Source organism: Galleria mellonella, unplaced genomic scaffold (genome assembly GCF_026898425.1).
Source record: "Galleria mellonella isolate WM207_F2 unplaced genomic scaffold, CSIRO_AGI_GalMel_v1 utg63, whole genome shotgun sequence".
Taxonomy (NCBI): domain Eukaryota; kingdom Metazoa; phylum Arthropoda; class Insecta; order Lepidoptera; family Pyralidae; genus Galleria; species Galleria mellonella.
In genome coordinates this window covers 2,169,079-2,181,962 of record NW_026442130.1, presented here as the reverse complement: position 1 = coordinate 2,181,962, position 12,884 = coordinate 2,169,079, and the positions used below count along the sequence as shown (strand labels likewise).

At 32.8% G+C, this 12,884-nt stretch overlaps 2 protein-coding genes across 3 annotated transcripts in view; one reads left to right on the top strand and one right to left on the bottom strand.

The window, feature by feature from the left end:
- LOC113521786 (WD repeat-containing protein CG11141) overlaps positions 1-878 on the bottom strand; it is a 31,391-nt gene extending 30,513 nt beyond the window's left edge. For both annotated transcript variants that reach the window (XR_008253447.1, XM_052899959.1), the window contains exon 1: positions 483-878. Coding sequence is in view for 1 of the 2 variants with exons in the window: in XM_052899959.1 (XP_052755919.1) it covers positions 483-707 (225 nt within the window). In the remaining variant the exon portion in view is untranslated. The remainder of the gene's footprint in view (positions 1-482) is intronic.
- A 278-nt stretch (positions 879-1,156) lies between these two features.
- Positions 1,157-10,452, top strand: LOC113522000 (minor histocompatibility antigen H13). Its single transcript, XM_026907712.3, has 6 exons — positions 1,157-1,438; positions 3,319-3,500; positions 4,172-4,346; positions 7,093-7,276; positions 7,927-8,236; positions 8,656-10,452. The coding sequence occupies exons 1-6, from the start codon at positions 1,247-1,249 to the stop codon at positions 8,720-8,722; spliced, it is 1,110 nt and encodes a 369-aa protein (XP_026763513.1). The 5' UTR covers positions 1,157-1,246; the 3' UTR covers positions 8,723-10,452.
- Positions 10,453-12,884: the final 2,432 nt, after the last annotated feature.

Below are 12,884 nucleotides of genomic sequence, written 5' to 3'. Positions count from 1 at the left end.
TTAAAACATGTCAATAAAAATAGATACAAATTATTCTACATTCATATTGATATACAAATGTTAAACCCAAAAATACTTATAAGGATACAAAATTAAAAGAAATAAGTAGTTGTTGTGGGACATAACATGACTGATAGACAATTAATTACTGTATATATTAAAATAAATTTGTAATAGAGATGTTTACAAGCAGTATGTTGCAAACATCACAGATGATTAAAAATGAGGGTATAATATGATCGAATGCACTCTATTTTGAATACCATTTTTTCAGTTCCGTGTGCGTATTTTGGTTCTTTTTTGTATATCAATACACCTAAACTAGTACGGTGTTGTGAATAAGGTAACACAAGATGTGATTTAATATTGCGACATAAAAACAAGTCACCTATCTTATCTATCGAAAGTATATATAAAAGTGTTACAAGGTAAATGAAAGCGAAATTAAAAACATATGGATGTTTACGTAGGTATTCTCCTACCTCACATCTTAAACGTTGGATGTTTCCTTTTTTCCGATCGTACCAATACACCAAGCCGACATTTGTTCCCAGCGCAATGTATTCACTGACCGCATCCACACAAGTTAGGCAGAGTTCATTAGAAAATAAACCATTTTGAATGCGAGGTGGAATTAAATTTAAAATATGCGAGCAAGGTGTCCATTCACGAACAAAACCCTCTTCTGCTCCTGCAGTCACTTCCATTTTTCTAGAATTTTAATACCGTAAATTTACTGAAGAAAACACTCCTTGAAGATATTTATCATGTCGTCTTATTATAAATTATTTATTTTATTTTAAACAAATTAGTATACATAAAACTAGACTAGAAAACGTTTGACAATTGATTGATCTGCTTTTGACAGTATACTCTTTGACATTCTACGGATAGCCAATATTAAGATGAAATCATAGACATTTTGCCTTTAAAAAATCATAGACACATTTCCAATTTCCAATGTCTCCATAGGTACGTAAATTGTAAGAATTTGTCTTTTGTACAAAATTTACTCAATATTGCTACATGCCTATGATTAGGCGCCAGGATCCATAAATTATTTAACAATAATTATAGATTCAGAAAACGTTAGTTACAATACTTTTCGTTTATGGCAAGCTTAATATATTCCCTGACTTTCCATACCAACATAAGAAAATTAAGTGTACACTTGTCATTTTCTTGTTAAACTAGGTTCATAAGGGAAAGCATCTCAGTACTTAATATTAATAACAATAAAATAAAAATGGCAGATTCAGCCACAGAAATACCAAGTATCCTGGAAGAGAGTGTTAAGGAAACCGTCAAAAATGTCACGGACAAGCCGCCCACAAGTATTGAGGGTCTTGCTATCGCATACTTGAGTTTAGTTATTATGGCTATATTACCCATATTTTTCGGGTCATTTCGGTCTGTAAAGTATCTGAAGGAGCAAAAGGTGAGTTTCGTCACAACTCATTATTTTTGAGAGTTTCTAACATAATTTTCATGAATAAAAAAGTGACCAATAATAAAGCTACACATAGTTCGTCGTGGCATATGTTCCTCATTGCGTGTAGGTACGACGTACGTAAACTTTGCGTACGCATAAATAACCTAATTGTAATATGATAACAATAATTAATTTTCAATACACTTCGTTAAGTGTTGTTATTGTAAATTAAAAATAACTTTATTTTAATTATTTAAATCTATTTGCATAGATAATAAATATTTATTGTTATTTTAAATATTTATATAAATTCTTGCATACTTATATACATTATAGGAGAATTAGAAACCATTTTGTAGCAAATAAAACATGATTAAAATGCTATTAATTTTTTTTTAATTCAGATACCATTTGGAAAAATGGATAAATGTAACTAATGAGACTATTAATTTGTATTATAATTATGTAACCATAAATTTATTTATGGTTAATTAACAGTTATTTGGTAATTGATTAAATCATAAAACATTATATAAATGATACATAAAAACTGATAATTAAATGATAATAAAGAGAATCATTTTACTTTATCAAAGTGACATTGTTTTCTTGACTGTTTGTTTATTGGACAGTAACAGACATCATCTGTATGTTATGCATGGTACAGGTTACAGCTGTTACTTTGGTAGTTTTTGTTGTAAATGGACTATAAAGTAAAATTATTGGAGTCAAAGTTAAGCTAATAATCAGAACAGTCTTTAACAGTTGAGATGTTAAATCCATTGAATTTTTGTAACCTTTTATTAAACTGACATCTGCACCATGCATACAACTTAGAATGTAGACATCAAATTTATTTTAGTTGAATAGTTGAAGAACAAATTATATTAAATTATGAATGAATAACTAACTCATTCATTACAATCCTTATTCATTGCCCACTGCTGAACATAAAGCATCCCTACAAACGGCTATCAGGAAGTCCTGAGCCATCTGCATTTACTGTCTGCCTGTAACACATTTGAGATCATGACTCCATTTAATGATAAGTTGTTATAATAGTAGCATTAATTGTACTTTAGTAGTCTTAATGATGTAATAAAATAGTAATTAGACCATATCCATACATGAGAGTTATTTAAGAAATAATTATATGAATTATTTTGATAATAGTAGGGGAAAAGTGGTTAATAAATAAACTGTATTACTATGGCACACACATGAAAAAAGGAATTTACTGAATTTACTGGGTACAGAGGAATAATATCTGAGTCCTCAAGAATGGCAACACATGGGGGGTATCATGGGCGAAACAGTATACTCTATTATGTCCATGGTACTGCTCATGTCTATAGGTGACGGTTACCACTTTCCATCAGGTGGGCCGTTAGCTTGTTTGCCAGTCTAAGTTGTATAAAAAAACCATAAAAAAAAGGAAATTGTTGTTCTATATATTTTGCTTTTTGTTCTTTTTTTATGTTGCTTTTTTTAGTTTTTCATTCTTTTATCTGTTTTACTCTATATTATGTGTATATTTGTATTGTAATTTGTGTGCTGTAAGTAATGCAAATAAATTATCTATATAGTTAATTGTAGGTACTGAAACTGGCCCATATAGTAATGGGACTTACCCAGAGCAACAAGTAATAAAAAAAAAGAGTAGAAAGGGTTTCGAGTGCCAATTTTGTGTAGGTGAGAGCAGTGTGGCATTACATATTGGTCAAATGATGAATTTTAAAGTCATTGCAAAACTTTTATCCATAGATGGTCAAATCTATATATAAAAGTGTTGCACAATCATAACTTATAGGAAATATAAAACAGATTAGGCAGCAGTGGATAATAGATAATTTGATAATTGAAATATTTAATGTTTCCTTCTACAGGAGTCTGGCCAAAGTCATGAGACGATGTCCAACAAGGATGCACTCATGTTCCCACTCATTGCATCCTGCGCCCTCTTCGGTCTCTACGTGTTCTTCCAATTCTTCTCCAAAGAATATATCAACCTTCTTCTCACTGGATATTTCTTCTTCCTCGGTGTGCTTGCTTTGAGCCATCTTCTTAGGTAAGTAACTATTTAATTCTTTTATTTTATCAATATTAATATGGAAACTATGAAGGTGCAAACCTTTTCAATTACTTTATTTTTATTATTTTTTTATTTGACTATATAAGTATAATACAATTTTCAATTTTTTTAAAAGATGTGTAATGTTTTTCCTTATTGACAACCATCAGAGACTACAAATTGATATAAAGAGATTTATATAAGTTAATGCACCTAATTCAATGTACAGTATATGAGGTGCAAATTGAAAATCAGTGTTTCTGCTTCCGCGGGAAGTTTAAGCTGAATTGGCATACTTTCATTTCCATAACACTAACCGATTTTAACTACACTTTATATATATATATATAAATATTATTATATATATATATATATATATATATATATATATATATATATATATATAAATGTAATTTTTTTTTCTATTTTTTTTATAATGTTGCTATTACTTGCAGTCTAAGTATATGTAAGTGTTGTAGATTATTGAAATAAATTTTCATTCATTCAGTATAAATCTCTAAAATCTAAAGGAGTTGCTACATCTCAAGCTTTTCAAGTAACTGCTGATTTTTTAAAGATTTATTTCCCATCAGTCTAATCATATTATTGATGGTAACCATTCGAAAGTCGACACTACATGTAACGGTTGAATTTTTATTTCCCACCAGCCCGATCATATCGTTCATGGTGCCGGCGTCGGTGCCCAACGTGCCGTATCACATCCACTTCACGCGCGGTGAGCGCGACGGCCGCACCGACATCGTCAACTACAAGTTCACCTCGTATGACGTCATATGTCTCATCATATCGCTCTGCCTCGGCGCTTGGTACCTCTTCAAAAAGGTATGTTGGTCCCAATAGTAATCTTACTGATATAATAAAACTAGATGGTGTCTGTACATGGGAGATATTTAAAAAAAAAATATGATGGATTGCAGTGTCCCTCTTAAAACATCCTCAAAGGGCTAACTGCCTGGGTTGCCAACCTGTAAGTGTACCAATCACTGGCAAAATTCCCCTTATGAGGAAGGTTTAAGTCCAGCAGTGGACAGTTAATGGCTAAAATAATAATAATATAATATAAATGCGAGGATTTTTATTCTATTCAAAAGTAATAATTTTCTTATTGTTGAAAAACCTTTTTATATGTAATTTCAAATGGCAAAGAATTTAACTACCTACCTGATGGAAAGTCGCCTATAGACAAGAATAGTACTATAGATATAACAGAGTATACTTTGTAAGCCCATGATATCCCTTATGCGTTGCCATATTTGAGGATTAATGTGCTTTACCTCTGTACCCTGTGATTTCACTGCCATATCCCACCCTTCAAACTGAGGGGGGAAGGAATTATTAGTAATGCGGTCTGGCAGATCCATTGTTAGTATATACCCTGTCAAGTCGACCTACTCATGGTCCTACCTGGAAACCATCGTGCTGAATTCCAAGTGTATTTATCGCGACGAGCCGATCTGCCTTTTCATTCACACCTATCGTCCCTCACTGGTGTCCCGCCAGTATATACCGTTGGCGCAGGCGGGGTTACCATTCCATTATCACCTATTCATCTATCACCCTTCAAACTGACTAGTTGTGTTAACTATGCAAACACAAATCCTTTTATTCACTAATTTTTTTTTTCTCATATAATAAATAATCTTTCATTAGCAGACTCGTGTCAAAATAAAAGATTTATTATCACCTCAATTGTACATAAAATACTTCATAAAATACTTCATAAAATACTTTACATACATACATACATATCTGTCACGCCTGTCTCCCATTAGGGTAGGCAGAAACAATGGAACGCCAAATGCTTCGATTCAAACAAACCTCTTTCGCTTCTTCCACATTCATCAATCTTGTCATACACGCTCGTCGGTTACGGGTACTTTTAATTTGGCCCTTCTTCAGCACGTCGCCTATTTGGTCGACATACGTCCGTCTAGGGCGGTCCCTACCGACATCTCCATTCATTCTTGATCGATAAATCTCTTTCGTAATTCTTCTTTCATCCATCCTCTCCAAATGACCAAACCAACGCAACATTCCTTTTTCAATTTTTGTCACTACATCGTCTTTCAGTCCACACTTCTCTCTAATCACACTGTTTCTTACTCTATCTTTTAAAGTAATACCACACATACTTCTCAAAGCTCTCATCTGTACAGCATTTATCTTACTTTCATGCTTCTTCTGCCATACCCAAAATACTTTATTGAGGCCTTTTTAAATTTAATTTGACATATATAAATTCTTACCCTTTCTACAAATGTATATAAAATTTTCGAGTTACAAGTATTTCTACAATTCTCGGTTAATCAATCCTTCATTCACTTCCACTCTTCTTCTCTCTAGTCTTTTAATTATTCGTGTCATACTTTCATTAACCTGGTGTCTTTGAAATGCAAAAAAAATGTCTAATTCATGTTATGGAAGCACTTCCAGTATGTGGCACGTCTAGTGATCTTAAATCAGTGTAGTTATGTATCTGTGTTTAGGTCGCTATGGTAACTAGATGTTCATATATGGTTGTTGATTGTAACATTAAATATATTATTCTTTGCTGATTCTTTTTAATAATTCATACTTAAAAAAAAAAAAAAACTCGACTAATTTCATCTTAATTACCAACGGATATTCAATAGAATTGATAAAGACGTATTAATAAAATCTATTTGGTAGTTACTCGTATTTAATTTAATTCAAATTAATATATTGCCCAATACCACTTTTTATATTTTTTACCTTTAAGCAATGGAATTTACAAACTTAACAGAAATTGACACCTTAGTCTCAACTTACACTCTTTATCTCCATATTGTTCATTGAAATATCGACTTTATCGGCATTACATGTCATATAAGTATAATCAAAATCGAATAAATGTATTCGACGACTCGTCTTTTTCTGCATCGCCAGGTGGGCGATACCGAGAATCGGTCATATTACTGCTTACATGTTGTTTTTGTTCTTACGTACTTAGGCATGAGAATTAAATTTAATATACATATGTGGTTGGTAAAATTTAATTATTCTTTGAATTATAATAAAAAAATATACCCCTCGTGGTGAGTCATATTGTACCTTTTTTTTATACGACTTAGAATGGCAAACAAGCTGACGGTTCACCTGATGGAAAGTGGTAACCGTCGCCTATAGATATGAGCAGTACCATGGACATAACAGAGTATACTGTTTCGCCCATGATACCTCTTATACGTTATCATTCTTTAGAACTAAGGAGTTATGCCTGTACCCTGTAATTTTATTGTCATATCCTATCCTTCAAACCGAAACATAGCCATGCAAACACAACTGCTTCGCGACAGAAACGCAAATGGGATAGACGTACCCAAGCAGACAACTTTTGTACAGTCTCCCTCCTTTCCCTAATATAATATAATAATTTAAATCTTTCTACATGCAGTTTGTAAACTAATATAAATATAATTTATACAACGAAATATAAATTACTAATAAATAAATTATCGCGGAGAACGTAACACTCAACACCTCCATATTTTAATAATAATATTAGAAAATGTGTTAAAAAAATCATTAACAATAATATAATTTTCAGCACTGGATCGCCAACAACTTATTCGGTATTGCATTCGCCATCAACGGGGTGGAACTGCTCCATCTGAATAACGTGGTGACAGGGTGCATCCTGCTCTGTGGCCTGTTCCTCTACGACATCTTCTGGGTATTCGGTACCAATGTGATGGTCACAGTTGCCAAATCTTTCGAAGCGCCCATCAAATGTAAGCAAAATTTAATCTAATTGGATTACTATTAATCAGTGTAATCTAATATTTTTTTAATGTGTGTAAATGGAATGGTAACTCTGCCTGCACTGTCGATATATGCTGGCGGGGCACCAGTGATAGATGATAGGTGAGGATGAAGGCAAGTCAGTTAAAGAAGCTTATGGTGGTGATATAGGCTGCAGTGTCCGTCTTAAAACATCACCAAAAGCTAAACTGCGTTTGCCAACTCCCCTGGTAAGCGTAGTAACTAACAAAAAGTGTATTAAAAAACAAAACCCTGATTATGAGGTAGGCTATGTTCAGCAGTGGACAGTTAATGGCTTATAGAATAAACAAAATTTGAGTATAAAGGATTTCTGTATGAAAAGTTTACTAAATTACATTTCTAAGCTTTTTATTTTTAAAATTTATTTAATTTAATATTTTATTAAATAATATTATATTAAATAAATTTTTATAATTTAAAATTTTCTCTTTGTCATACCAGTTACGAGTAATAATAAAAACAGTTTGGTACAATAATATAGCTTAAAAGATTGACTTATTGCTAAAGCACTCTTTTCTGGACAACCTTTGGGTAGGACAGAAAAGAAAGAAGGGTCAACACGGTACGTGTTTAATATTTTTTTTTTTTAATATTCCAGTGGTGTTCCCCCAAGACCTACTAGTCAACGGTTTCAACGCGAGCAACTTCGCTATGCTCGGCCTGGGCGATATTGTGGTACCGGGCATCTTCATCGCCCTACTTCTCCGGTTCGACAAAAGCCTGAAGCGCGGCTCCGAGTTCTACTTCCGCGCCACCTTCTCCGCGTACATCCTGGGACTGCTGGCCACCATCCTGGTGATGCACATATTCAAGCACGCGCAACCCGCGCTGCTGTACCTGGTGCCGGCATGTCTGGGCACGCCGCTCACGTTGGCGCTACTGCGGGGTGATATCAATGCTTTGTTCAAGTAAGTGAATTCTCGTCTTTTCTATCCTAAAGAGGGTTACACTCATAGCATACATTCTGCTAAATGGCTGCTTGATATTTATGCTTATATACGTTTATTTAATTTTGCCTGAATTTCCTTTTGTTTGTCTCGTCTGCTCAGGCTTTAAAGTGTGACGAGAGATTATTCGACATAAATTTTAATAATTGTCTACAAAAATAATTTCAATCATGATTATGGGGCGAACACAACAGTAGACGCTATTGCTTGCAAAAACAAACATTAATATCGGTTCATTCTAAAATTTCATTTGGTTCATTGACTACTCATATGTGTAACGTGGCCACAGATAATTTTTTTGAGAAATTGGAAATCTCTTAAAACTAGTTGCATTGAGAACCTCTTTTTTAAGTCGGTTAATTAATATTCATCTGTTCCAGTTACGAAGATCAACCAGCAATACCTGAGACAGCGGCCAGCGACAGCAAGTCAAAGAAGACTGAGTGAATTGCAACCTTAATGCATTCATAAGCACAAACCGCAAGCACACTTGTGTTTTAAGTACATTACAATATATATATTTATTTTTTTACATTCACGACAATGCTACGGGACCATTATAGCATGGACGAGTTAATTTGCATTTTAATTTAAATAAGGGGATGTCTATTATGTAAAGGCTGTTTTTTTATTTGAACCCCTTAATCCCCTTTGACAAGATTGAATGACCCCTTCCGCCCCTTAAGTGCGATTTATGGCAATAAATTATTTTGCTTTATTAGAATGTTTTAGTGAAATAACATGAGAATTAAAAGTTGAAATAAAGTGGGAAAGATAAATTAAAAATCTATAATAAGGACGCCCTCTAAAAATAAATTTAAAGCTGACTTTAGAAAATGAAAAGCTGACATTATTTACTTCCCTTGTTCTTCCATGGTGTTCTTTGATGTGCATTAAGGTTTACAAGTATGATTAAATTGTTATATTAATCCGAATTTCTCATACAGGTGCAGTTGGTAAAAGTATATCCATATGAAATACAGTGATAGGTTTCATGGAACTCCACCATTTTCCCCATAACGAAAACTATGTAAATAAAAATTAAATGCTAGTTGAGAACAGCTGGACTGATTTAGCCAATTTATTATATAGCTCGGGTTTTTAGGTAGAAAAATGTAGAATTTGGACAGGATGTCTGTTAAATTAGCTAGTTTAGAAAACTGAAACTTTCATACTAAAATGATTGTGTGAATAATAAAAAATAAAAAAAAAATTATGACAGTTAACACACTATTTGTATTTGTCTGGAAATTTGTATATATGTTGTATTTATAAGAAAAAATATAAGTTTTCAGGTCCCCATAGTCGTTTAGTTTGGGATTAGATCATGCTGAATATATTCAAGTTTATTTTTTTTAGGTTATTCAGTTTTATGAATGCTATCACTGAGTTTTTTATTGTACACTTTTTTCAACTAACACTGTACGTTTATTGGAATTGGCCAGATATTTATATACGGTCGAGGTCGATGCATTTCAGATATTTTTTAATTAATAATAATTTATAAATATGACTGCAAAAAAAAAAAATATCTGTTGGAATTTTCCCAACAGGGGAAAAGCAATAGGTTATATGTGACATACATTCTTATATAACTTAATATGTAACTCCTATTTTGTTGGGCTCTGACTGCGCTGCGCTATTGTAAAAGAGCCCTCAATACTTTAGTAAAATAGTTTCATTCAATTATGTACTTTTATACTTTTTTTTTTTTAAATCCAATATGTTATTGTATAAAAATATCTAAAAGGCTATATTGGGTATAGCAATTGCTTTTCGCATTCTCATAATTAGGTTGTATATTAGAATAGAGATGGATGTTTTATAAATTAAATATATTGGACCGTGTAAACATAACACTGTTATTTAAAATATATTTTTTTATTTTTTTTTTTTTGTTTTCTTATATTTTTTTTTCAAAGTTCTATATCTTATGTTGATAATTTTCTTAGAAATCATTGTAAATATGTATTATTTTCATAGAAGAATTGTTAACATTAGTTAAGATTTTGTTTTGTTAAACCAATTATGGTCAGGCCGAGATTTTTTTTCAATTTTCAAGTTACCAAAACCGTCACAACTGTAAGGAAATCGCTGTTGTCCAATAAAATCTACTGTTTCGATGATCTATACATATAAACCATAATGATAAGATACAATAAACTATTTACAATACACTTTTAGTACCCTTATTGCCCTGCAAGGGTACCTCTTTAGTATAATTAATCCTATAGTTTGTAATTTTTTATGCTACTAATTCATGGCAGTAGCAAGAGGGGTCGGAGGGTGGCATTGAGGGGCAATGCTTTACCTTTAAAGGCCCAATGCCCTATCAAAAAAATCTTTTGACCTACCTTCAACTAGGATCTAGCTACGGCCCTGTACTAATTGGAACAAGTCGAAATATAATGATGCCCATGAATATTAATAAATTTCCTATAGGGAAATCGTTAAAATATGAAATAATAGCTTATACAGCAAACGTTATATTTACAAAAAAGCTACATACAGAGTTAAATAACATATATGAATGGTTATGGTGGTGAAGGTCCCCCCTCTACGTTATACTGCGTCCAAGGAGCTACAACGCTGATTTTCAGCGAACATCCTTCGGTTAGACCTTAATTTTATTATTATTAAGGTATCATTACTCACATATTGAATACAGCTTATTTACTACATATTTTTTAATACAACTTACAATGGCAAACAAGCTGACGGCCCACCTGATGGAACCGTTGTGAGTGGTAACCGTCGCCTATAGACATGAGCAGTACCATGGATATAACAGTACACACACATATTGTTTCGCCTATGATACCCCCCATGTGTTTCCATTCCTTAGGACTCAGGTGTTATTCCTCTGTACCCTGTAAATTCACGCTATATCCCACCCTTCAAACCGAAACACAGCCATGCAAACACAACTGCTTCACGGTTGAAACACGAATGGGACAGAGGTACCCAAGCAATCGACATTTGTACATTATCAAGGTAAGGTCATTAAAATAATAAATTTTAAGCCTTCCATACAAATTGCGACAGTCACGTGGTCGATTAAGTATGGAAAATCTAACGTGAAGTACAAAATAACTGTAATCTAAGTGAAAACAACAGAGATTATGAACTTTTATAATCCTCCATTTTAGGAGATATTTCGTTGGCACGTTATCTCTGATTATACCCTCTATAAAACTCGACGTGAAGATAGTGATGTCAAGTAAAATAAATATGACTGTATAAATCTTAAGTTCCTGACTCAGACTATTTAGTACGTAATATGGTATACTAAGTCTGTGGTTCCTGACCATATTGGTATACACGGGTATACCACTCCATCTTCATCAATAAAAATAATCAATATAGCATTGTATGAGCTATGTACAGATATGTAAGTACCTAGATGGTTTTATAAAAAGGTAAATAATAAAATTGGAAAGAAAACCACATTTGTTTTATTTTTACCACATTTTAATATCGAGTGAATATATTCTATTGGTATGTAGATATAAGCTCTGACAGTCTGATTATTTAAGTGCTTAAAATTATTTGAATAAATCTTATTTCTATTATATTTAAATGCAATGGAGGAGACAGGATGTACTTGACAATATTTAATAAACGACACTAACAACGATGATTATATATATATATATATATATATATATATATATATATATATATTTTTTAATCTATTCGTAACAAAGGTGGAAAATTAAATAATTCTACTTTTATAGTTTGTGATTTTTTTTTTTTTTTTAATTTTTCGTATATAACTGAAGAATATTTTTATAAAGAAAAGTAAACGACAATCGTAAATTGCGACTCTATGGAAATAAAAAAAAAAAACAAATTATTTATTTTTCCACTTGCCACATGCCAACTATTTTACTTGTATAAAGTTATCTATAAATAATAATTTTATAGCAGCCTTCCATTCCAATCAATTTCAGTCTCAATAAACATATTTATCCGACTTAAAATTTCACACAAACACATAAGCCCACGTGATGGAAAATAGTGCCTATCGCTTATAGATATGAACTATCATACCATGGCCATCACAGAATACACTGTAACTCCTCGGGTGAGAACATTCAAAACTAATTTACTAGGCCTGTGTACTCTGTACCTTGTAATTTTACTATCAATTCTCACTCTAAGGGACTACTCACACTTATTCAGCTCCATTCGCGTTTCGCTGAACGATTTTGCTCACACTTATACAGCTCTGCTTCTATCAGCCGCGTACGGCGTCGTAAGAATGAGAAAAGCCGTCATAGCGTGCTATCTCCGCTGAAACGCTTGTCCACTGTGTGCGACGTTGAATATGCTGCATTTCGTAAAAATAAAACAATTATAATTACTATAAAATACGTCTGCACTCTTTAATCCTTGCGTACATAATGATTACGCAATAATAAATCAAATTAATGCAGAACAATACAGGTCGCAACTTGTCGACGAGTAGTCGCGAAACATCCCTGTAAAGAGCTGTTTCGCCGCGTTCGACGCTGAATGCGGCGGAACAGCGCTGAACGCGGCGGAACAGCGCTGAACGCTCTCTATAGCATTCGCATGATAAATACACATTTATCCTCATTGTTTC